Here is a 27,916-nt window from a genome sequence, read left to right on the forward strand (position 1 = left end):
CAAAATACTCAGGATTGCTAGATGAGTAATGCCTTAATGCATTAATAATAATGCCAAATAGTCAAACAGTCTGCAATAATTGACTAACTACCAACTTATTTTAAGTATTTTTTTGTTTTGTTTTTAGGAGGAAATGTTGAATACAAAAATACATAATATCAGATATATATCAGAGTAGTTCTAAAGATACTTTTTTTTTTTAAGAAATTGGCTTGCTAAGGTCTCAAAATGTACACTTTGATAAAAAAAAAGTTATACAATATTTCAGCATGAACTATGAATATTTTTAGGTAACACACGGACACGAAGGTTTCCATATTTTTTGATTTTTAGAGAAATCTATTGTATTTCCTTCTAAATCTTCACAATATGTAACGATACAGCACTTACAAAAAATAATTTATCGAAGTTAATAATTTGATTATATAAAAAAAACTATTCTCTCAAATCAACAACGTACTAAAAAAGAGTTATTAAAAATTAATTAATGGAAAGTTTTTTTGGTACTACGTGTAGCCCATATAATTTTGAACATTTATTTGAAAGAATCGTACCTACTTTTATTATTAATTAACAATAAAACTATAAAATATTAACAAATGTAAAAATTAATTTTGTGTCAAATTCGATTGAAACGGCCTTGATACTCAAATTTCAATCTACCAATATTTCAACAACAGTATTTTTTTTGGCTTGTCAAATATCATTTTCTAATCATTTTAATTTAAGAAAAATTGGCTTATTCCATTTTTCGAATTTAAAATTTGAAGGGGATCAATCAATTTATGTAATGTCAAATATTGTATTTGCTTGTCATCTAATGTACACTCAGTAGCATATCAAAACAACATTCTTATTCAATAAAAAATTCATAGAAATTTGACATGGAGTCCCAGTAATTTGAAACTAGCAGTTGTTTGAGCTTTTATTAATTTATGTTAATACTATTACAACACAAGTTGTATAGATAATCATAGTAATGTATGAAAATTCAAATTCCTCTAAATCTCAATGAAACTGCAAAATCAAAAGGGGTGATTTGCTTGTGTCCATGGTGTAAAGCCACCCAGATAAATTCAAAACAAAAGACCTGATAGCAAAAATATAGACACTAAAGTGTTTGATATTTTTTTAAGCTGAACAAATTCAAAGTTATCATGAACCATGAGATGTGTTTAGATGTTGGTAATGACCTCCTAAAAAAAATTATGTGCCATTAAAAAATGTTACCCCCCATCCCGTCAAAGTTCCAGCGCTCCGGAAGTACTTCAAATTGACATCTAATTAAGAAAAGAAAAAAAATTACTACAATTAAGGCATAAGAAAAGAAAAACTTATTTTATAATCTTTTTGAATTTGTTTGTAATTTTTTTGACTTTATTATGTAGTCGGTTTTGTAAGTTAAAACTCATGGACTCATGGACTCATGCAATCATAGATAAGTAATTTTGGATTTTATATTTATTCAGCTATTTATATAATGTCCCATTTGTACAATTTGACAAATCTTTGACAAAGTACTATTGATCTCTGCTCAAACATTGATATAAATATTCATCTATGTCTGGAACAGATTCTTTGATAGCCACAAATGTTATAGTGTACCTTTTACATGAAAAGTTTGAGATTTGAGAGCTGTATAAGATTTTGGCTCTTTATTTTCGTTTCATAGTATTCAAATATTTTTTAAAGTCAGTTCATTAATGTAAAGTAAACAAATAAACAATATCAAAAACAAACGAATCCCAGAAAACATTTGATCAAAACACAAAAATATAATTGTCATAAATTACTCAATATCAAAACTAAATAAAAACATTCAAAGTCTGCTTTCATATATTAATTTATTGAGTATCAAAGATTTAAAAACTATGTACTTTTATGCCCATTTGTATCTTGTTCTTGAAAAAAATTAATTTTATAAATAGCTGAATAAATAGAAAATCCATAATTATTTATCTATATTTTTATGCCATTCAATCGTTACTTCCTGAGTTTTAACTTAGAAAACCGACTATATAATAAAGTCAAAGAAATTTCTAACAAATTCACACAAAATTATAATAGAAGTTTTTTTTTATGCCTCAATTGTTAAAAGATTTTTTTCTCCTTTTAATTTGACCTCATTTTGAAGTACTTCTAGAACGCTAAAACTTTGACCAGATGGAGGGTAGCGGTTATTGACGGGGCAGAAAAGTCATTACCAACACCTAAAAGCATCTCATGATCCATGATAATTTTAAAAATAGTGATCACTCTAATAGACAGTCATGTACGCAGCAAGAACTAATAAAAAGGCAATACCTAAAGGAATGAAGAAGATGATCAACAAATCAATATCAACGATGTTGAGTTTTAAAATGTCATATTCAGAATGTAACATTGAATAAATATATATAAAGAACTAAAAGGGCAATAGTTATAATATTTTTAATAGTGATCCTTTATTTTATTTGAAATATTGATTATTTTTTAGTTACCAATGTTATTATTGTCGGATAATTATGGCATAAGTAATCCTATTAGTTTATAATGCTTATTTTAAGTAAATAAGTTTAAATTTTTAATAAAAAAAAGAAAAAATAATGCAAAATACATATACACAGTATATATTTTAATAATTGACTAACAACTTCGTAAATAAAACCAATAGGTAATAATTGATTATTAAATGCATCAAGCGAAAATGTTTTATACAAGTTCTTTATTATTTTTTAAACTTGTAAATTTCACATTTTTGCTAACATTTTGAAAAAATCTTATATATTGTTTGTCAAATATTTCAACAAATTATTTATTTAATACTCGAATAGGCACTTATAACATGCATTACATATTTTTAATCATGAAATATAAATTTAAAACAATTCCTCTTGATAAATGTAAATATCAAACAATGTGTGTGCTATACGCTTCAAACTTTTTGTTATGTTCCTTTTATCTGTCAGATGGAGTTGAACAAATTAGATATTAGTAAATATTGAAGTCTTACAATTACCTACTCCATCTAACTTAAGAATTGTCTGTGAATCCCATTTTCATTATGTAAATGTCCTTTTCTAGGAACGACCGAGTACCAAACCTACGCACATTGAGTTCAAGAGAATAATTTCTCCCGAGTGCATTGACCATTGAGCTACGTCGTTTATTATTTATTTTGACGGTGAGTTGTTGATTTAAGTGGCAAAGATAAATTAATATTCATTTTTCTGAAAATAAAATTAACATTTAAAAACATTTATTCTATTGTAAGTACTGTATCGTTATATATTATGGAGATTTTAGAAGGAAATACAACAGTTTTATCTTAAAATAGGTAGATATCGAAACCTTAGTTTAATATGTATGTATATAATATGTTAACTGTTATATTTGAGATACACCACACTGGGTTATAAATATAGATAATACATGATACTCATGTACCTAGATACAAGGCTCCGTAATTATTCCAAGACAATCATTGATAAAATCGGATAACACAATAAGCATCCGTGTGCTACCCTAAATATTTTTTAATCATGCTCAAATTTTGGATTAACTTTTCTACAAAAAAAAATTAAGAACCACTCTAAAAGCTATGTCTGAAATCAGCTCTATGTACATAAATAAAATGACAGCCCCTAATGGGATGTATTAATGATTTGTTTTAAATAATGTTAATACAATATTGACTGAAAGCTTTCATAATGGATACGTAAGAGTGTGTATTGAATAATATTGTATCTGTATAAAAAGTAAGTGAGAATAGCTGTCTGATGAATTTGTTGTTTTTGGTTTTGGATCCAACCATTAGATCATAGTCGAGTATCTGCGTTAAAAAAACTACAACATTTACTTACAAAAGAATCATTCACTATTGTATATAATTTTTTTACTACTATAGTATTAGTTCCAGTAATCGATCGTAAAGTTTAGACCAGTTAAGAACCTTATATTCTGAGCTTCGATCTAATTATGTATCTTTATTAATAATAAGATTGGTTTAAGTTTTTTTATCTAAAATTTCATCTTAACATTTTTTAATTAATTATTTATGAAATGTATTTTGAAATTAGCAAATGTTGCTACAATGTCGGCTTACAAGGTTTTGCTATAACTAAGGCCTTATCCACATGGTAACATATTTAAACGATGCTGTATTTCTTTTATTTGGATTCGAAATGTTTCACGTCCACACAAGAAAAAAATGAGCTTAACCCCGTTAAAATTTTTGATATATCTCATGGAGCATTAAAAATTAGTTTTAAATCTTCATATTAAATTTAGAGTTTATCTTTCCAATATTATAGTTCCTTTCCAAAATTTTGATCCAAAGTCTGAGACTGATGAAATAACTGTTCATAGCTAAATAACGATTAGATTTGCTATTCAGTCCGATATCGATCTAGAAAATATAGATCAAAAATTCGGAATTGTGAACAGCTTAAATAGAACTAATTCGAATTCAACTCATATCAACATTCCAAACACTTGTAAGAAGTGAATAAGTTGAAATATCGACCGTTGACAACAATATGTATTTTACATTTGGTTCTAAATTGGGCTGCACCTTGTGTATTAAACGAAAAATTTGATCTCGGGTAAAGTTTTAGTAGTAAAATATATATCTATTTAGATGTGAACTATATACATTGCATAAATCATTGTTTTTCAACTGTAGGACATAAAGTAAAAATTCAAGGTATCATGAGGCCAATGTCGTAGGAGCCTTCGTATCTTCTGACATACAATTCATACGCTAGTCCTCTTAAAGAATAAATCCTTGTCACCGAACGTAAGTCAGAACATTTTCTTGATTTAAAAGGTAATAAAAATGAGTCTTTGCAAAATAAACATGGAGAGAATAAGGATTAATCCAAGACGAGTTGAGAACCCTTTATATCCTTTAAAAAAAAGGACAAATAAATCAGCCTAAAGGATATTCAGCATATTTATATAAATTAAGAAGTACAAAAAAAATGTGTCTCCTTGTTTGTTAAGTTGTACGTTCAGAATAATTGTAGTTTGTATTCAATAGGTTATAATTATGTTTATGTATTTGATATGTCAAAATTTTAGAAAATTTGAAGATCTTTCGAAATCGTCAGACAAAAAAATTAAGACCAGTTTCATATCTCTGTTTAATAATGCTCCATGGAAAAACATTTAACTCTTCTAAACAAACTTTTGTTGATTGTTCCAGTGTCCAAATTTTATAACATTTATTGGAATAAACCTAAAAGGACTGAACGACCCGGAATAAAAATTCACAAAATCACTATATTCGATGAAACTTTCAAACAGAAAGGAGCCCCAGGAAAGTCGAATGTGTTGGAATTAGTTTTTTGTTGAATTCCAGAGCTCTTATTGCCAAAACTATTACCAATTATGAAGCGTTATCTTCTGAGGAGATAAGGGTACTTCTCATCAGCTGTTGAAAGTACCTTCTCTTTGGATACCTCAGGATCTGGATGGAAATATGGTGCTAATGTTAATTAAGTATTACTCCTCAATGTCAGCAAAATATAAAAAAGGACTTGGATGGCCAGAACTATTGAGACAATTTTCAATCAAAGTTTTCAATAGATTTAGTGGGTTTATTTAAGAAGTTCCAGTCACTTCACTGAAAGTTAAGGTTTTCAGCTTTTATTTAGATATAGCACATAAAAAAACATGCAAGATAATCGCTTACATGAGCGTTCCAACCCTCAACGTCTAGACAAATATTTTATCTCAAATTGAAGATCTAATCCTGATGCTTGGTCTCGGTGACGGTCTTAATATTGATTTGGGATTTACCGAGGCAAAAGACTAAATGATTTTTCTTGTTGTAAACAGGATCCACAGTCAACTAATTTTTATAAGAAAATTTCCATAGCAATTTAAGCTATTCAAAAGTCGCTGACAATGCTTCTGACAGAGTTTTTGCTGTTATTGTAACTTTCCTTCAACTTTCTCTTTTTGGGTGTGTGTACTCGGCGAATTCATAGTTGCATTCTTATCGAAGGCCTTCCTTACTTCCATGATTTACCCCTATCAGGTATTTCTTCAGGTTTATTTATTGGTCAAACAGTTTCTGACTCAACACACATCGCCCTTACTGACCTTCATGATCCGACTCATGATGTTGGACGTGATATTATCGGTAAAGACTAAAACGCCAATCAAAGTTATTTTTTCTTCCCTTGTGATTATTTTTCTTGTTTCTTTAAAGTTCTCTATATCTAATCAATGTATCTAAGTGACTGGAACGTTTTATTTAATCTCACTAAACTTTATAGTTCTCCTGGAGGGTTGCTTGGAGTTTGCGAATGGTTCTCATGTTTGTTTTATTTTTTAAATGATTGTTTACGCTTTAACATATCAAAATATGAAATTATTTCAATCACTCAACCTTCATTAATTATAAAATTAGTAACTGTTCTGATTTCACCCATTACATAGAGTTGTAGAAAATATTAGCTGCCAGTATGCTAAAAAAAAAAATAGAAAATCAATATGGTTTTTCCAAACCATTTTTCATTTTACTAAGAGAGCAGCTTATCTATAAGAACTCTTTATGAGATAAGAAAGACAAGGCTATGCTTCTAACATTTTTTTTTTCTTACAAGTAAAAAAATAATATTGCTTATAATCTCTAGTTTAAAGTGAGTTGATTTTTAATTAAAGTTTATGCATCCGTAAATGTTCAAAGCCAATCGATTTCCAAGTAATTGAAATAGAGAAACCGTATAAAATATAATTATGTTTGGATCAAAAGTATGATAATCATTGAAGTATACTAAATTTTATATTTTAAATCGTCATTGCAAACTGTGTGTCAGGAATTGAGTATAATGGAACTGAAAAATTTAAAAGATTTATTGAAAAAATCATACAACGATAAAAACTATCATATAATAGCAACTTTTGTTTGATGCTATCTTTCTTTTGGACATTGAAAATTGAATATCAATCAACTGGAACCACTTAATAATTCTGAACAAGCTTTATATTTTATATGAAACTATAAATATATAGCAATTTACTTCTTATGGTAAAAATAAAGCTTCTTTTAAAAGATTTTAAAAATATAGTTATTCTGTAAGGAGTGGAAAATGTTATTTTTTGATGACTATGTTTGTCAGGTAGTGTGGAAGCAATTTCTATTGACATTATTAATTCATGAAACAATAACTTTGAATTTCAATATTAATTCTGAAGATCCTATTTGCCTCATTAATCACATAAAGGATTCTTCTTTTTTTTTTCTTTTTTTCTTATTATTATTTTAACTAACAAACTTCAAAAAGACATATTAATAGTCAATATCACAGAAAAAAATACTCATTAATATTTTTAGTATAATCACTATTAATTTTATTTATTCATGAAGGTATATGTTATAACATTCAGAGGATGTATGTTCAAGAAATTGTCTCACTTCGTCCAATTTAAAAAAATTAAATTAGAGGTCAGAAGAAAAATTCTACAATTCATTTATTCCGCCTTATTTTTGTCGTGGAGTTAACAATGTAAAAATTACCATATGTATTTAAGCTATTTAATAATTTAAAATATTGTATTTAGTTGTTTATAATAACAAATAAAATATTAATTTTTTGTTAATTTTGAAATTTTTTTGAATACTTTTTTTTCCAATGAAAAAGTATATATTGAGATATAAATAAGTAACTTTAGTTGTATTTTAGTTTTGGTTCATTCATTTTTATACTTAAAGAGTTAGGGAAATTTGAACTAATTATACTTATTTCACCCATTTATTTCCATAGTTCATAAGATTTAATTTTGTAAATCGAATGTACGTATACATGTAAACTATTTAAGCTTAAAATTAAGGCAAAATAGTTCACCAACTATTTGATCATAATGCAAAATAATTATAAAATTTTTCAAGAAGCATTAATTCATTTCATAAATAATTTAATATGTTTTTCAAAAAATATATATAGTTTTTTCTAAAATAAAATTATATAAATTAAAGAACTTTTATTTCGAAGTATAAGACCATCTACTTTGATATTCCCAATCGTTCTGTATTTACACAGTAAAAGTTTCAGTAGTAGTCTAGATGAGATATGTTAGATTCTTTTTTATTTTTAAAAGTAAGACAATAATCAAGACTAAAGACTCACTATTCATTTGTAAGATAAATAGATAAAAAAATAATATCATAAACGTCCAAATACACCCTTAGGTGAAATTCAAACCTGATTAAAATTCTATTAATTTAGTTAAAAGGAAATTCATCATACATTAAAAAAATTATTATTGAACCATCACTTTACAAATTTATAATAATTAATCAATGAAAGACTATTAATATTAATTAATTGAATTTGGATTGCTAAAATGATATTTTAGTGATCGATAATTTATATACACAAATACTATAGTATGTTTTGAAGAAGAAAATATCTTAAATTATAATTTTTGTAAATTCAATAAGAGTCCACAAAATTGCTGCATATTTAATAACGGTACTGAATTAGACAAAGTTGTGCGCGTTATATTCAGTTATTTATTGATAAATAAAGAACTTAATTTCCTTTTTGTTATTTTAGAGGATTAATGATTGGGGAATAATTATGATTTTTACGTTTTTTAAATTTGTATAAACAGACTCAACTACTACTATGTTACAAATTTTAAGTATTTTAAACAGGCAAAAAATTGATTTAGACTAAGGGAAGGATATGTAAATGCCTTAATTTTGTATTATTACACATAAAAGAAATACTTCTTTCAATTTTGTTACTTGTATTAAAATATTGTTATCCTGACAAAACAAGTAACGAATCTATTTAAAACTTTTACATTTTGTCATTAAAAAAATATCTAATATATTCAGAAAGGTATCTCTCCTACATATTAATCCTATAATTTCCTATAATTTGAGATTTCAATAGTTATTTCTCAAAAAAAAAACTACAAAATTTAAAAGTGAATATAATTTATTATAATAATTTTGTAGCTCATTTACATGGTACATACAGGTAATAACAAATGCCTAGTTAATTCATATGATACATTTAAATACGTTTGGATACATGTTATTATCATTTAATATAGAATGTGCCATTGGGTGGTTTGTTTTTCAATTTTTTTCAAATTTCGAATATGGGAAGCTTGGAAAAATTGTGACATAGTAAGAAAATGACCAATACAAAGTTTCAATTTCCTATTGGCATCTTTACATAACACATTTTGTTCAAACTGTGAAAAGAGATACCAGTTAATTATTTCATCAATAAAGATTAAAATACAGGTTTAAAAAATATTTTGAATTGATTAACTATGAGAAACATAATATTGATCTATAAAAAACATTATAGAAGTTGTTTTTTTTATAAAGCTACCCTATGGAACAAAAAATGAGAATATCATTGGACATTTTTTACTGTTTCTTTCACAAAAAGTAAAAAAAAATGATGCACGCTATACGCAAATCATCAAATCTTTTCACTGTTTTTTTTTTTTTTTCGATTTCTTTTTAATATCCATATTTACTAAGAGTTTTTGACTTTTTTCATCATTGGACCGATAAATGCAACCTGCAGAAGACCTTGTAGGACAATGAAATTTTGCATTATAGGTTATTGTTGTGTTTTTTTACCATATGACAACTTATCTCCACTAACCGCAATCTAAGAACAAAAAACCTTGATGAATAAAATAACCCTTATATATGGATGTAAACAATATTGAAATTAATTTAGACACATAAAACAAATTTTCATTTGATTCATTTTTTTTATCTGTATTAGAGACACGCTGCTATGGTGTATTTAAATAATCCTAGTAACTAATGTATTGTCATCATTTGTATTATAAAAGTAGAAACTGTTGGCATAGCAACCTTACTTTATTTTTATGGGGTCTTTTTACACAAATATAGTTTTCATGTTTAAAGAAGACAGAATGATATTGTAGATACCCTTGAGGGCATTCTTTGGTTGTTGAGAAACCCCTTTTCAAAGAATTTCATTCTATCTCTCTACTTTCCCATTGTCCTAAGGATATTAAGGTGTGGTTAGACTCATTCTAACACCATTTTGCAATAAAAATTGTTTTAGATTTTGGGACATGAACGATATTCCTTTATCGATATGTATATAATAAGGTAGGTATTCCAAAAGTAGAAAATAACTCCGCAAATTTCTATCAAAGATTACAGAAAATGAAATGTCTTGACAAAAAGATCGAAACGAAAAAGGCAAATATTCGTCTATTATTTTTTTAATGAAGATGAGCATGCTAATCTGTGCCATAGGTTGAGTGGCTATACTTGGTTCAAATTTTGGCCACTATAAAATATTGGTTTAAGTTCTAAACATATTTTAAATCAATTTATTACTTTTTTTTAAATAGTCCATGAAATACAACGTACAAAATTTGACATATGACTTATTTTTAGGCAAGCCAAACTTTTTAATGTAAATGTTTGAGATCATTTATAGTTAAAGCTGACGAGCATATCATTTAAAACATGTCGACTGTTATATTTTTTTCTCGTTTGATACACATTATTAAACGAGAATCGTGATAGCTCTTGCATTCAAAGAAGAATGTATTCTTTTGAATTTTGCTTAAATGGTTAGTTCTGAAAATAAAATATACTGCCTCCTGATCAATAATCAGCTTACCAAGAATATAATGAATGTAAATCTTTTTGAGAGCTTTTTCACTAGAAGATGCTTCTTTTTTAATTGAGGAATGATTTTGTTCACTTTTACTAAGTGGCCTTGAATAAACAGCCACATTTTGATTTCTGACCGCGAAATGTAATACATCTGTCTTAACAAACATTGTATTATCTGGGCCAATATCTGTAAGGACCGAATCTGAAATTTCCTTCTTTAGACTTTGAAAATATTATATGGTCTCTATCTTCACACGAAAATTGTTTTCTTTGCTTAATTTCCGAATTTTTCGATACAAATTTCGTGTCCATTAGTAGTCATGGGGACAAAATCCCAAATATACGAAACAATTCAACTAGTTTGTTGGGGACAGAGTATTGATGTAGGGGAGTATTTTTGCAGAATAGAGGGAATTGATTAATTTCCTACTTGACATCCAAGAATAGTTATACTTGACAAGGAATATTTGATCTTTTTTTTCTGATCCCGTCCTTTAATTTGATTTATTACTATCAAGTTATTCTTATTTTATTACCACAAATCGTAATGTCATTTATATATGCGTACATTTCTTCTAAATTTTCTGTCGAAATCTAGCAACAGCATCAGTTACTCCAACAGGATTATTATAAACTATTAGAAGCTTCCGCAGGATTCAAAGACAGCATCAAATATTTTCCCTTTTCTATGACTATTTGGTCTGAATGATATGCACTTTTATAAAAACGGTTTTATAATGAATTGCTATTTTTTTAACCATATCATTTACTCAGGAAAGAGGATAAGCAAGGATTTTGAAGGGGCTAATAGAAAAACTGCTATAAATGCATAAACATGCATTTTTAAGAAAAAACCTTTGGTAAAATTGAATAAAATGAAATTAAGAATTTAAATATAAGATAATAACAAAGGAATACTTTGATCCGTATTTTAAATCTTAGACTTATTATACTACTGAAAGTCACATAAAATCAGGCTTCTACCTATAATTTTTATTTTCAATACCATTGATATATACTTAAAGGATAACTGACTTGTTTAATTGAAATAGGGAATATAATGTGTTGTAATCATTTTTATAGTTAATATTTGTATATTTTATATTTTCTCCATTTGGGATATTGATTATATTCGGCCATATTCTGAACTTTACGCGTAATTGTTTCTATGTAGTTGATGGACTATTTTAGAGCATCTGTAGCACGAATGAACCTTTTTGGCATTTTTGAAAATTAACAGTGTACTATATAATTTAAAGAGAAAAACTGTTTTACAGTGAACGTTGAATTAATATAGCATAGGGTATTGTTATATAGCTATACATCATTTCCATAGTTTATAAAAATATTATATGGATAATTTTAAAATTTCTAGTAGTTTATTATAATCATATTTCAGAATAGTTAATAACTTCAAGAGAAAGATTACTTATGGCACATTAACTTCATCATATGTTTGAAGCCCTATTAAATGTGCTTTAAATTAATTTGCAATCATTTTTAATATTGATTAATAACAGAAAATAAATCAAAAATCTATTTCAAAAAACAAATGGAATTAAGCAAAGAACAAACCGTTACATATATACTTATAAAATTGAAATTATTGAAATTAAAGTTTACAGATATATGGAAAATGCTCCTTGAGAATTCATCAATATATTTTTCTATGTAAATTGTATTTGTCGATACACCAATAAGAAGTTGTATTGCTATTTCCTGAAAAAAAAAGAAATTAAAAATGTTTAATACGATATGGTTTTATATTTTTAACTTTTTATAAGCATACAAATGAACAAAAATAAATAACTTTAAAACAAATTTTCTTACTGACCTACCTCAAAATTTTATTGTTTAATATTTGAGTAGTTCAAATATTTTTTTTTTTTCATATCAAGGTTATTTTGTTTAATTTTTTGAAATTTTGTATTATTTTATACGGATAGCTATCAATGAAAAAACAAAACGATATGTCACCCATCTGTAAAGTGAAAATAAATGTATTGAAATTAATAAATCAATTTAACTCTATCAATAATATCTTTTTATATAAGACGTGAATATTTAGATTGTTGTACTTACATATAATAGAAAAAGGATGGAAGGCAGTGAAAATGAGGACGCATGCGTCATGAGCCGGTGAAAAATGCAAAGGGCAGGAGTTATAAATATATAAATGTACTTTTTTATATAATGTAGCAACGCACTCAAAAATGTGGCTGAGGGCAAGAGAAAAGAAAAGAGCTTTCTCAATATATTATAGTGAAAATAGTTTTATTTTATATCTAACAATATATAAAGAGAAACTTACACTCAAAAAATTACATACTTATTCTACAATAATAATAATTTTTGATGATTTGAATATGTTCTATATTACAAAATAAATCAATTTATTTTGTAATAAAGTTCAGTGTTAGATTAATAAGTCCATGTCTTCAAATGGAAGACGCTTGCTTCCATCACCAACAGACAGAACAACTTCATCAGTTCTCTCTTCCCTCCCTCACTCCCTCTTTCTCATACATACGTTTATAGAGCGAACTCCCCCTTACAATTATCACACGCCTTAATTTCCACGACTTTTATTATTAAATGTTTTAGGTCTGTAGAAGAAGTCGTCAGTGTCTTACAAATTCTATTACAAGACACCTTATTCTACAGTCAATTTGAGCACTTTTTAGCATCAGCAACAATTCGAAACCCTACTCAACACGATTAACAAAAAATATAAGGATCTTGATTGTTTCTATAAAAAGATTTGGGTAAATACAGTTATTGTAAATACGTGTAATATGAATGTAGTTGAAATAAAACTTCACTTTAATTGTTATATACGCTTTATTTTTTGGAAACAAGAAAAGATAGCGTTTTACCAATGTGTAAATATATTTTCCTCTTCACTATGTTTAATATTTTTTTTGTTAGAAGGGGTTAGAAGTTCATTTAACCAGAGGTAAATTGTTATAAAGAAGTAATAGCTCTGTCGTTTCTCTTTTCTTTTCCTATTTTTTTCACTGTGGCTAAAGACCGATATTGAGGTGAGCTATCAGAGAACATCTAAGAAGCTTATATTAATACTTTAGAAAGCACTGAGATCAATCCAAATTGTACTTCTTTCCCCCAGTATAATTATGTATGTTTTTTTTTCGTCTCACTCTGAATGTAGATACATATGTATATTAGGTAAATTATTAACATTTCTACACTTTTACAACGAATTAGGTCCCTTTTGTTTCAACAAACAGACATCCACTTCTTTTCGAGTAACAAGAAAAACAAACATTAATAAATAAATACGAGTGGTCATGAGCAGTACAGAACAACCAAAGGAGCCAACACCTCCACCAAGCTATGAGGACGCAACAAAAGTCGTAGACCTAGAGAGTGAGAAACCAAAGCTTTTGGATGAATCTTCTACCAAAGGAGAAGAAAGAGGGTATTGGAAGAATCCCTGGGACTTTTTATTCTCTTGTATATCTGTCTCTGTTGGATTGGGAAATGTTTGGAGATTTCCTTATTTATGCTATAAAAACAGTGGAGGTACATAATTAGTTATGCATTCATTAATATAAGCAAGTTTGTGTGATTGATTCAGCTTCTGATAAGTTCCTATGTACGAATTGCATATATTACAACATACATTGCAATTCATACTTTTTTGTATGTGTAGTGCTAGAAAGATTTTTTTTTTTTATCAAAATGAATAGGCTGCAGAGTATTTTAGGAGTAAGCATCTGATAATCTTTATCGTGCGTATCTTTGATTGATAGAAATATCAAATTACTAGTGATTATTTTGAAGACTTTACTGACAGAGTGTATATCATATGTATGATATATCAAATAATTAAAATATGTGAGGTATTGTCCTTCTTCATATATATGTAGACAATCAATTTTACTTGAGTAACAAACATACAATAGGAGAAAGTCACCTATGAATATGGAAAAGTAATATACGTACACCCTCCTCTGTATGTGTGTAGTCCTGAAAAAGTATGCAAAAGCGTCCTCCTGGCGCCATTTGACTTATCAAGGACATTTTAATTGTTTATTTTTTACAAATATAAAACTTTTCAAATCCTTCATATAAATATACATTCAAAGGCGTAAAACTGTAAAAAATGTTAGTACCTTTTATCACAACTATGTACGTACGCATATCCCCAAAACCACTTGTACATCATATGTGCAATACTTGTATCCAAATATAGGTAAACCCATGTATTTTGCACATGGGTAAAAGCAGGGAGTGGGGTATAAGAGAATTGCAAACATTGACCTTAAAAAAAATATCAGCTTTTTCTACTATTTTTATTTCTATAAAATATTTATAAGAAAGAAACAGCAAAGTAGGAAAAGTCAGTTCTCGCAATGAGCAAAAAAGAAATTAATATATCTTATTTGAAAAGAGCCATATCAGAACAAAGTTAATGGGATTGTTTTTTGAGGTAATTTACTACATATGTAGGAAAATATTCACATTATATAATCATGTTTATTCACCTAGGTACAAATATTCATTTCTATAGTTTTATTAAAATATTTCAACTTCCAATTTCCTTTCAGGTGTTTTTCTCATCATATATTTCATCACAATGATATTTTGTGGAATACCCATATTTCTTATGGAAGTAGCCATAGGACAATATCTTGGTGCAGGAGGAATGACAACAATAGGTCAAATTTGTCCCATTATGAAGGGTGAGATGTTTTGTTATTTTAACATATTTTCCCTACCTTATTTTTACGATGTTACATAACTTCTATAGGAAAAAATTTGCACTTACTCGCCCGTGAATTAGTTTTGTTTATATTTTCAATGACGCAGTACATAAGAACATATTAAAATTCCAATAGAGAAGCCCACACTATATGGAAACACAATTTGAGACATTTAATTACACGACGACCAGAGGAAAAAGGTGTTATTTTCCACGGGAGAGTTTTATTAAAAAAAAAAAAAATTCCTTTCTGCATTGAATCCATTTTCTTATATATGTATATAAAAATATTTCTTGAAGAAAAAAGACAGCATTTTGTGTCATAAGCAAGTAAAAACATTCCTTTAAAAAATATTTAAGTCAACTAATTTAAAATTTGAGTATTGTGTAAATGAACTCGTATTGCTAGGTCAAGGAAGGAATACGAATTTAATATGAGAAAATCAAGTAGATTGTGAATCCATGGAAAATTCCTTCAAAAACATTCATTTGAAGGTGTGATTTTTGCCAAAATACTTGGAGACTTATACTTACTATAGACGTATTTCTTATCTATAATTAAGACTCTCTCCTTTGTAGGAAAGTCGTTCGTTTGTATTATTGCATCAAAAACTAAATAGACACAGTAACATATAGTCCATGCATGGGCATTCCTACAAAACCATAGTTGCATTAATAAAATTACATAAGATATTATATATACATCCCTTCTTCTTAACAAGGATCTTATACATATGTATATAGGAACAATCATTTGTGTACGTTTGAAATATATTTTTATGTGAAATCAAGGCTTTTAACAAAAAGTTGGCGAAAAAGAGAGAAAGCTATAAAATGGTTCTTTAAAGAAGAGGGAAGGGCCTTAAAGAACATTATTTAGAGCCGTGGATAAGAAGGAATATCAATGATGACATAAAGGACATTAAAATCCATGTAAATCAATTTAATTTCCCATATTATGAAGTTGTAGTTCATACCTCATGACTATTACTTATGGTCTGTGGCACATAGGAATTGCACCATAGAACTATACGATTAGTCTAGTAAAACTGATGTAAAAGCACCAATATGCAGATTATGTAACAACTCATTTATATATTAAAACATTTTTATAAGAAACTAATTTCATTGTATATAATATAATTAACCTTTTAAACTTTTAACAAACACTATAATATTATGGACAAAAATTCAAGAAGTAATATCCCCCTATAGTTAGTGGGGTTTCTCTCTTGAGATTTCATTTTCCGGAACTTTTGGGGCTTTTCAACCTAAGGAAAATCCTGCATTTAATCACTTTAAAATTCAATTTCCATTTAATTGTACGTAAACCAAAAAAAAAAGAAAAGTAGTTTTTTTTGCAGGTCAGATCGGGTTACGGAACTTAAAAATGCTGGACATGCAAGCTCTAAAAACAGCATGCATACTATTAGTAATAATGCTTAGGGATGTGAATATTGCGTATGTTGCAATTAGCGTAAGTTTTGAACATAGATATATGTTGATAAGAGCAAAAAGTACTTTAATTACATGAACCTAAAGACGAAATAGTGATAGAACAATATATTTTGGTTACTCAAAACAAAATTTGCTAGATAGGTCATTATTAGTTTGATAAAATCTATAAGAAAAGTAGGAGTAATGAAAAAAATATATTCTGTCCAGAAAATAATCTGAAACATGAACCAGGTTCCACGTGCTATGATAATTGTAAAGTCTTTAAAAGTGGGAGGTACATGTATCTCATGTTGTGCATGCCCCTCTGAGCAATCATTTTGAAATTTTAAGCAAGATATATGATATTTTTATTCTTTTATTCAATTATTAGGTATTTTTTTATTTATAATCAAAAACGACATTCAAAAACCAATCAAACTCTTGAAAAATATCTAGTTGCAAGAGAGTATGTGTAATATAATATTTTCTTAAGGGATTCAGAAGGGCCGTTAGGGAATTAAATATTGTAACATGATATCATGGCCTTTGTTTATTTAATTAAAAACACTTTGTAATCATGTTTGTCTGAAGGTATTCATTTATAATTTATAAAGAACTTGTCTTAATTAATTTTATTTTGGTTTATAAGGTGTTGGTATAGCAACCATGGTAATGGTTACGTTCTATAATATATATTATTGTATTATCGTCGCTTGGTCAATATTTTACTTCATTGCATCCTTCGTATCCATCCCAGGATTACCTTGGGAGTCATGCGGTAAGGCCTTTTTATTATTTATTTCATTTATTTTTCGACTTTCCCTGTATTACATTGCTTTATTTATATAATATATATACTTTACAACATAGTTTCGACAAGTTATGCAAACTTGCGGAACAATCCAAGAGTTTCAACAGAGGTAAATAAGGCAATCCATTGGCATAGTTGTTGATAATGATTAGATTTGTATAAACTATGATCCAGAATGCGTGCAATAATTTGTGAGTTTCAACCTGATCATGATTTTGTATATTTCAAACCTGATACACTAATTATTATTTTTTTGAAAATAGAACAAAAAAATTTAATGATAACATGTGCGTGAAAGGCAAGGAGTAACGCTGTGGATTTGTTGGAGAGATATAAATTTAAGCCCTTGTTAAACTCGTAGTAGAATTCAAAATCGACATCTGAGTATTTCCAGCTTATATCCTTTCTAATTAAGGAGTAAGATTTATATTGATTTACTTCATCCCATAGCTGCTTGTAGCTAATCTAATAAAACAGCATGCCAGCTAAGCTGTTCTTCTCCTAAATATTCTTAAATTGTCAGAGTTACCGCGTTAATCTTCGGTTTCTATTTTTATCATAGCGCAGTTCATATTTTATACAACTCAAATAACTACTTTGCTCCATGTAAACAGTAAAAGGACCTGTCTTTTTACCTCTGAACAAATGAATGGGGTGCGTGCATTATTTCGTTAAGGTTTCATTCAGCTTTATGACACATTTTTTATAGATGTAGTTAAGGAATATATAATAATAAGTTTTTTCTCTTTAATTTTTTTCTTTTTGTATTATTTATCTATCTTTCTTATTAATTTCATTAGTACTCTTCACACTCATATATTTATTATGCTCTTGAATATCTAGGTACATAATTTGTACATTTATGTGTGTGAACTTATTAAATAATAATTTTTACCCCTATTGCTGTTATGAATATGTGAATATCTATATGTATGTATGTAAATTTCCTACATTTTGTTAAAGGTTATTTTAATCAGCAAAAAATAATTAAGACGGAATAGACTAGACGTCAACAAAAGTTTTCCCTAGTATTGAGATGCTGCATTCATAATTGATTTTACTTCGAGAGGCATGAAAATAACTTTAAAAGGCCAAAATATATGTTCTTGGGGTCTAGAGAGTGCAACATTATATAATCTATACCAAAATACTTTTTAAAGCAACAAATCTTAAATAATAATTATAGGATTTTTTTAAGTTGCGCTTCTTTTTACTCTGAAGTTGTATTAATAACAACTTAAGATTTTTGATTATTGTGATTAAAAGTGAGGCAATTATTAGATTTTCAAAGAAAGGGTCTATATTGCATCATTATTTTTCTACTTACAAGACATTTATAGATAATCCAAATATTTTTTGAATTTAAAAAAATGTATTTACACAGTACATTAATTGATTATTTATTTAGATGTTTTAAGATAAATAATAATACATAATCATATAGATGTTGGCAAAAATATTTTTTAAGAGAGCGCTTTGATGGCCACAAAAGCAGAAATTTTGTTTCATGAATATCTTTTTTCTGTTTTTTGGAGAAAAAGGAGGAACATATTGAAATTTTCTTGACTCGTACTATTATCAATTATATCCAACAATTGAATCATTACTCAATTACTATTTTTTTAAAAATAATGAATTTCACATGTAACTAATGTTATTCTTCCTTGTTTTGAAAGATACAAAAATCGTAGACTTTTTATAATGTTAGTTCAAGAGTCAAATATGATTACTCCTTAGATGTATATATATAATTATTTGTTTGTTTGTTAATGGCTGCTTCAATATATTCTTGTATTTAAAACAAACAACATATGAATAATAACTAAGCTAGGCGGACAGTTTTTGATATATATTTGTTTATTTAATTATTTGGCAGTTTTCAACTTATACTAGGTGTAGAAAAAGTACTGAGACATATCTCTAAGTAGGCATTAAAATAATATCCAATTGATCAGGATGAGTTTGTAAATGGAAAATTTTATTTTATACATTTTTTTACTATAACAATGCACATTAATTATGAATATTTCCACCATCAGGCTCAATGACAGCCTCCAACTGCATACGGAACCCCTTACACACATTGACAACGTAGTCCTTTTTCATGATCCTCCACTCCTAGTTAATAGAGATCTTCAGTGCATCAAAATTCGGGCGGCAGACTTTACAGGGATTATTCTCAATTTGCCATGAAATTGAGTAATCCAGTAGATTCAGCATGGGCTCTGAGGGGGCCATAGGTTCAAGGACTTGTTGCTAACCTATGTTGGTGATCTATGGGACCTCATTTTCCTTAAACACCATCAAGTAGTCGGCCTTGGGTAACCGGTATCAAATAGGGGGCATTTTTTCTCCATTTGATGCCATATCCCCGAACATCATCATTGAGGTTGGATGTTTGATCTTGGTGATTTCTGGATGGTGGTCCAAAGCATACCACCAGATCATTTTGCTTGTTGTAGACGGAGTCAACGGTGAAGGTATTTTCATCAGAGAAAAAATAACTTGTTTGCTGTTGTGCTTCAGATCATTCAAGAGTTGTTGACATCACTGAAAACAGAGTTCTTTTTGACTTTGGGACAGGACTTGCCTCTCAATTCTTCTCAGCGACCTTCCTCCAGCCTTTTGTATGACCTTGCCCACAGTAGACCGATGCACCTTCTTCTTCTTGGTGTACTCTGACATCTTCATCGTTGGGTTGACTTTAAACGCATCCATGACGTCTTCAGGTTTCACTTTGGTGGTTCTTCTACTCTTGGGTTTGTCCTTAAGGTTGTCATCATCAGCCAGACGATTTCTGATCCAACAGACTGTGGTCTTACTGAAGTTTAATGCCTTCATGATGTCCAAGGTAGTCCATCCAGTGAGGATTAAATTACCTATGATTGCTCTTCTTGCCTCTATCGGGACATATACATAATTTTGTTTACAAAATACATACATTAATCAAAGGCTTAGAATCTAAGTTATTCAAAAATAATTGGAATTTTAAGATTTAATCAACAAAACCTATTCAAAACTGTATTTTTAGAATGTCTTGTTACTTTTTCTACACTCGGTACATATAGGTTACAATATATTATTATATAAATATAAAGACAAAGGCAATATTGAATAAGTATTGCGTAGTTCATTTTTCTTCACATAGTTCCTACTATTTGTATTATATCTTATTGTAATAAATAGTGAGGAAGAAAATAGACTTTATAAACATTTTTTTACTATTAGGTCATAAATATAGTCATTTATACCTTGCATGAGAGTATGAATAATTGTACATAAGACAAATAAATTTACGTAGCTCGAAAGCAGTATAACTTTTTATATTCATATTCATTTGTTAGTACCACCTTCAAGGTACCCTTAACTAAGACATTATGTACACTTACATATATTGTAAAAAAACTATGCTAATGCAGGCAAGTAATTTGATACGAGAACTATTTATAAAAGGTACATATGTGGTACTTCAACTCAAAAGCCAGTCAGAATAAATTTATATATATTACTAGCAAAAATTATCGAACTCGTTTGGATTTTTCAAAGTAGTTTTTAAGCACACAGCAAAATAAATCGCAAAGATATAAAGTTTTTGCCCAGATTGAACATATAAAAGGTCGCAAATATAATCTTTCAATATAAAATATGTTGGCCTCTTTGGGGGTTATTTGGATCTATGAAAGGGGTTTATTAGATTTACAATTACTTGTTGGTTTTGTTCGTAATTGAATAAAAAATTATTTTACTTCTATTTTAAGGATTTATTCAAAAAAAATTGGCAAATTTTAATCAATCAAGTTACAATGGACGCATAGCAGTATTCACATGCCAAATTTTAGGGTGATCGGAAAGTCCGTTTTCCTATTTCGCCAGTGGTTCTAAAACTTTTTATATTGTGACGCACCTGAGAAAGTATCAATATCTACAAGTACCACAATTATTTAAAACCTGTAAAATTTAACAGATTGTTATTGGGGGAAAGAATACCTTTTTTGTCAAATTTCAAATATTTATGTATGTGTAATTTTGACAGCATAATTTTAAAGGGAGGAGTCAACTATTTAGTAGAGAATAACTTGTAAAGTAAAGCCCATAATTGAACATAATAGTCTGAATAACACATGGCCGGAAAAGAACCGGGCTTCACACATTAATAACGCTTTTTTTTAATTCACCTCATATTCAGTTATGAACAACCTTTAAAAGACAGCTCCCAAAATTTCAAGACAATCTATTTTTTAGTTTGTCATTTATTCTGCTAAGTGTGATGCTACTTTCGTTATTTCGAAAACAATGGATAAAAAAAAATTGTGATTTAATGTTACACTGCTTTTTTATGGTAGAAAATACCGTTTAGGCTCAGCAGTGGCTTGAAAACTAATATGGGGACTAAGCTCCATAAATTGAATATAAAAAATAATAATTTAAAACAAACAAATTTTAAGTAGTTAAAAAACCTGTGAACTTTGTTAAGCCCAAAACTTTTCAGGCCAAATGGGAACTTTTTTTTTCGATAATTGATTTTGTATTGACTTGCAACATATGTATAAATACAACTAACATATATAGATATATATATTTTAAAAAATCCGTCTATCTATGACATATTATTTAACAAATATTATATCTACAAAACGTACGCAATTTTTCTATTTTTTATTTTTGTATATGCAGCATACTTAAGTACAATTATACCATTCACAAGCCAAAAACAATCCTCCTCCAAGTTTGCATATCCACACAAAATGGACTTTGAAAAAACTAATATTCATACAAAATTAACAAATATGATAATATCATCTATTGGATGTTTTTTGTTTTTTTTTCATAATTTCTTCTTTATAATTCATAAATTTTTCATATGAAATAGTCCCATTTATTGTTGGATAACTTCAATTGTGATAAATATTGTATTGTTAATATATATTTATATTTATTATGTATTAGTTACATATATATACTAAGAATATATCATTTGAAAAAAGAGGATCATTCGGCCTACATATCAACAACAAACACCACTCACACTTTCCATCAGGATTAATTCAATACTTATCATAATTATAACCAATTCATACATACATAACCATCTAAAATACACTTTTTTTTAGGAAGGTTCTTTCATACATAAAATCATATTATAATGTATGAAAAAAGAATTTTAAAATGATTCAAAAAATGAAATAACATAAATATATATAAAAGCACTGATTCCAAATGACGATCAAATCTTGAATAAATGTACCGCACGACCCATACTTTTCCTTTACATACATAATAAATGAATAATTACGATTATATAAAATAATACTACTTACGTATTTATAATATAATTAGAGACGCCGGTTTTAGTCTAAAAAAATGACTGTCCAAGCATTTTAGTTTACTTTTATTTACATTCAAAATGTGTTTAAAAAGAAATTGAGAACTAATTAATTATAGTTGAATATATAAATATTCTACAAATCGATGTAGTAAATATTGACATATATACAAATAACGTCATATATTGATTAGCACCGTAATCACGCAACTTTTCATGTTTTTTATGGCCAATCGCCCTTTTTTCCTGTGCACCCTTTGTAATGTATAATTACAAAAAAAAAATATTTTTCTGTGCCACCTCTGATATTTATTATTGAATTACTCAGGGGTCATACAAAAATAAAAATAAAAACGGATAAGACATTTGTCACGGGGTAATATCACTGAGATAGAAATGAAATGATTATTTTGTTGTTGGATATGGATTTTTCTATTACTTTTCCCTCTTATTAGTATTGTTCTGAACGTTGGTTGGTTAAATTTGAGTTAGCTTTGATTAAACTATGAATAATTACCAACATCAACGATTAAATAATAATTCCAGAGTTGGGAAGAACTGTTAACAACTGACTTTGTATCACTTTTTTATGAAAGGATGCAAGTTATAATAAAGGTGTCAACGTGTTGTTTTTCGGAATATGTGCTCTGTATTAAAGTGGCAAGATCAAATAGCAAGGGAAAGTCTATTTTTTGGACAAAAATCAAAGTCTCTAATAATAATTTTAATAGAGAAATTGGCCCCTAATATATATTTTTTGTTTTCAAACGAAGAATACGAATACATACTTTAAAAAATAAATAAAAATCCACCGAAACGTATCGGAACATTCCATTAGATTTTTTTTTTTTTTCATTAATCTAGCAACATTTTTTTTCTTGATTTGTGCCTTTTCTGTAGATCGTTATTGGAACACTGCAAATTGTTGGACTCAAAACATTTCTTCCACTCCTTTCAACGATTCCACTACACCTGTAGAAGAGTTCTGGACGTATGCTATAAAATTTTCTTCTTTCCCAACAGATACAATATCTATACACATACATGAAAAAACCTTGTAAAAAATTATTTTAAAAAAAGCAGTTTTTTCTCATTTGAAAAAATGAGCCCCCTCCTCCAGTGTGTATGCGTGTTGACTATATATTTATATATAAATTTTCATTTTTTGTTCAAAAAATGTTTTTGTAAAAAAAAAACATATTTTTTTGACAAAAAATAAGGTACAAAAACATTAGGTCATTAATTATTAGAAGATAATATATATTTATATGTTTGTGTTGTGTGTTGAAATGGAGGAGGGGTTAACCTTAAAAACCTCCATCATCAGAACCTTCAAACCTTCTTCTTCTACTACTTCTTCTACTTGAGAGATCTTCAGCTTCAAATCGAAGTTTTGTTTTCCCTTTTTTTAACTTTATAGATTTCGTGTTCTTAAAATGAATGGGGGGATTGAATATGGACTCGGGAGTTTGAATTGGGAGCTAGTCGGAACCCTGCTTATTGGATGGATACTTGTATATCTTATCATTTGTCGTGGACTCCATCAAAGTGGATACGTCATTTGGTTTACAGCTTTGTTTCCATATTTCGTCATGATTACTCTTCTCGTTCGAGCCCTCACATTGGAAGGAGCAATTGATGGACTTAAAGCTTATGTTAAAGTAATTTATTTTTTTCTCTTATTTTATTTTGTAAGCCTTTTTTAATCTATGATTTTTTAGCTGGATTGGAGATATTTTTACAAAGGGAGCACTTGGATTGATGCGGCTACTCAGATTTTCTTTGCTTACAGCGTTGGTACAGGCGCATTGCCTGCTTTGGGATCATATAATCGATTCAATCATAACTGCTTTAGGTTTGTAATTGACATGAGTTCACTTAGGGTCTCTGATTTTCCTTTGGGGGGGCTTTGAATATTTTTTTTCAAATTTCCCCACTAACATCTCATTTTTCTGACTTTAATATGAGGTGGTTGGTTTTTTAGAAAGTAAAATATGGGGCGAATGAAAGATCTTTTTAATGACCTCTTTCTAGACTATTTCAATATTTAATTTAGTCTAGGTTTTTTGATAAAAGTAATATTTTTATCTATTTAAATCTAACTTGAACCACACATTTACATTTTCATTTGCTTCATTCAGGGATGCATTCATTACTTGTGTAATAAACACAGCCACTTGCTTGATGGCTGGTGTTTTAGTCTTCTCCATTTTGGGGTATATGGCACATCTTTATGGAACAACTGTTGATCAAGTCGCCGCTTCTGGACCCGGATTAGTCTTTATTACATATCCTGAATTAGTACTAAATCTTCCAATCTCATATTTCTGGGCAATTATATTCTTTTCAATGCTTTTGGTTTTGGGAATCGATACAGAGTTTTGCAGTGTAGAGTCCCTTATTACTGGTATTGTGGATAATTGGTCTACCCAACTTTTGCCTCATCGTAATAAGGTAGCAATGGGAGTTTGCGTGTGTCTTTTTTTCCTTGGACTTCCTATGGTAACTGAAGTAAGTTATTCGCTCTTATATGTCAATTTTGTCCAGTAACTATAAAAACATACAAAAACATATTTAACATAATCCAAAAATGTAGGGAGGGATTTATCTATTCCAAATTATGGATTTCTATTCTGCATCTGGAATGAGTCTTTTATGGATTTGTTTCTTTGAAACAATTGCTATTTCATGGTTCTATGGAGCAGAAAAGTTTAGTGACAACATTAAGGAAATGATCGGAAGAAGACCCAATTTATTTTTGAGATTATGCTGGAAATTTTTTGGACCTTTTGTGATGGCTGTAAGAACAAATAATTCATTCACCTTTGTTTTGTAATACATATTAATTTAATTGTTATTATATTAGGGAGTATTTATTTATTATTGTATATCTTACTCTCCCGTTGAGTTTGGTGAATATCAATATCCTAAATGGTCTGAAGTTATGGGACTACTCATTTCATTTTCTTCTATGATTTGGATTCCTGGATATGCAGTCTACTACATTCTTAATCAACCCGGAAGTTTGATTCAAGTACTTATTTTAAATACCTACATATAAACAAAATTTACTAAAAAACAATCATTTTTTGAACCTGTACGTATAGAATATCAAGATGGGAATGATATCTCAAATCAATGTTCGAAGAGATGCTCTTTGTTCTTCAAGTACTCCAACCGCACCCTTGGTTTCACAGGTCTCTGTTCCTACTATAATAACAACAGACTTAAACAACGTTAATGAAAGTTCACCATTCATTACTAAATAATTTACAAAAAAAAAATCGGAAAGTTAATTTGAAAAAATATCTAATTTCGGGTGCTATACATACTAATTTTCTTCAAAAATCATACAACAAAATGGAACGTCTAACTAATTATGGATCTTTTAAATAATTTTTATTTAGATTTTATCTTTTTGTGAACACAAGTATCGTCACTATTCTTAAAAAACAAACAATAAAAAAAGACACGAAGGAATATTTTCAAATAACATCATAAAATTTTCTCAAAGCAAAAAAAAATCAAAAAAATAACAACAAACAACAAGAATAGATTATTTTTCAACCAAAAAAATTGAAATATTGATGATGAAAAATTAGTTAAAATGACGTTGCATGTAATTTTAGAACTGAAGTATTATTTATTTCCATTTTTTCTTTTAATAATCTGTTGTATTTAAGCCATGAATATTTGTTTTATTCTTATTTATGGGAAGTTTTGTTTCAAAAAACGTTTGAATTATCATTGTCTTATTTCTTATATTCTGTCTTGCAAATTTGTTTGTGTTAGGATTTATCATTATGATAAAAAATTATCATTATAGTTTTTCCAAATAATTATCTGTGAAATGTCAAAAAGGACTTATATAACTTATAACTATTGTGCTGTTTCTCCTTAAGTAAATGTCTTTATTTTTAGTTAATGAAGAGTAGTTAAAAAATTTATGTATGTGTTAAAATATTTAGTATATAGTAAACTCCTTTGTCATGTGAATACCTATATTGAGAATAAATAAATTATATCAAATTAAAAAAGTTTAGTTTCATCATTCAAATATACAAATGATGCCATCAGGCCTCTTTTGAATGGCAGTCACTTTCAAGAATAAATATGTCTCTCAAAATAGAGTGTGGATTTCATTTTTCTTATTTTTTTTTTAACTATCGTACATTCATATAAACAAATTGTTATTATTAACCACTGAGACGCTGCCAATTGTACTTAAAGTAGCGAAAATAGAGCCAAGCCGATGATTGCCTTGCCTCTCCGTGGCTTCTAAGACCAGTTGGAGGGCTATAAAGCACAACTTTGGATTAGTTTTTTCCACAAAGACCCCACGCCACCTTCTGACAGAGGGCATGAAAGCCAAGAGGCTTGGGAGGCGCTAGAAAATCCTCATATGGATCAAGACAAATGGATCAATTGGGAAAATTTTCTTGACAATAAGATTTTCACAGATGATCAATTCCACAAACGTCGGAACGACCGCTGGCTTGTGGAAACTAAAGTAGAGATCCAAGGGTTTTTCCGAACAAATATATGTCTGTAGGAATGTACCTCCTCTCACACGTCCACTAAGTTCCAAAAGTGATGTATAGATAACATTGCTCGATTCTGGTACAAAAATATATGGCCCTTCCTCAAAAGATTTCAACCGACTGGACTTTTGTGTATGTATACATTGGAGAGAGAAACAAACAGGAACTCAGACAAAAATATGGACTCACTGAAGTTCTACATAGTGGCTGCATAGGACAACTTGTCAGAAAAGTTGATCATCAATACCTACATGGCCTTCAGGCGACGTGTAAAGGCTGTAATTGATAATGACGGTGGCCATATTGAGTTAAAAAAAATTCAAAAAACCTTGTGTATATGTTTTGTTTACATAATTTATTGGCCTATTATTGAAAATATAAAATTATTGATGTATTTCTAAATCCACTCTCATGTCCCCGTTTTGCTGCCTACCCTGTATATGTCAATGTCAAA

General features: G+C 28.5%; 1 protein-coding gene and 1 long non-coding RNA gene across 3 annotated transcripts; one reads left to right on the forward strand and one right to left on the reverse strand.

Annotated features, from left to right (window-relative positions):
* Window positions 1-10,683: 10,683 nt before the first annotated feature.
* On the reverse strand, window positions 10,684-13,068 carry LOC121117927 (uncharacterized). Its single transcript, XR_011780365.1, has 4 exons — window positions 12,936-13,068; window positions 12,707-12,843; window positions 12,463-12,605; window positions 10,684-12,343 (listed from the first exon to the last, which is right to left on the reverse strand). It is a non-coding gene; the product is annotated as an uncharacterized lncRNA (long non-coding RNA).
* On the forward strand, window positions 12,893-26,958 carry LOC121117925 (sodium- and chloride-dependent GABA transporter 1). 2 transcript variants are annotated; one of them, XM_040712451.2, is made up of 11 exons: window positions 12,893-13,389; window positions 13,850-14,167; window positions 15,196-15,330; window positions 17,437-17,565; window positions 23,822-23,912; window positions 24,342-24,582; window positions 24,643-24,776; window positions 25,063-25,432; window positions 25,518-25,721; window positions 25,788-25,955; window positions 26,029-26,958. In XM_040712451.2, the coding sequence occupies exons 2-11, from the start codon at window positions 13,933-13,935 to the stop codon at window positions 26,188-26,190; spliced, it is 1,869 nt and encodes a 622-aa protein (XP_040568385.1). In that variant the 5' UTR covers window positions 12,893-13,389; window positions 13,850-13,932; the 3' UTR covers window positions 26,191-26,958. The 2 variants fall into 2 exon arrangements, with proteins under 2 accessions (XP_040568385.1, XP_071745018.1); XM_071888917.1 differs by lacking the exons at window positions 12,893-13,389; window positions 13,850-14,167 and adding an exon at window positions 14,989-15,077.
* The last annotated feature ends 958 nt before the right edge of the window (window positions 26,959-27,916 follow it).

This window comes from Lepeophtheirus salmonis, chromosome 5 (genome assembly GCF_016086655.4).
Source record: "Lepeophtheirus salmonis chromosome 5, UVic_Lsal_1.4, whole genome shotgun sequence".
NCBI lineage: Eukaryota > Metazoa > Arthropoda > Copepoda > Siphonostomatoida > Caligidae > Lepeophtheirus > Lepeophtheirus salmonis.

Excerpts from the sequence above, each read along its gene's own strand:
- LOC121117925 (XM_040712451.2), top strand. The coding sequence starts at position 13,933 with ATGAGCAGTACAGAACAACCAAAGGAGCCAACACCTCCACCAAGCTAT. Across the intron at positions 24,777-25,062 it reads TTCAATCATAACTGCTTTAG|GGATGCATTCATTACTTGTG; the intron begins GTTTGTAATTGA and ends TGCTTCATTCAG. Across the intron at positions 25,956-26,028 it reads AACCCGGAAGTTTGATTCAA|AATATCAAGATGGGAATGAT; the intron begins GTACTTATTTTA and ends CTGTACGTATAG.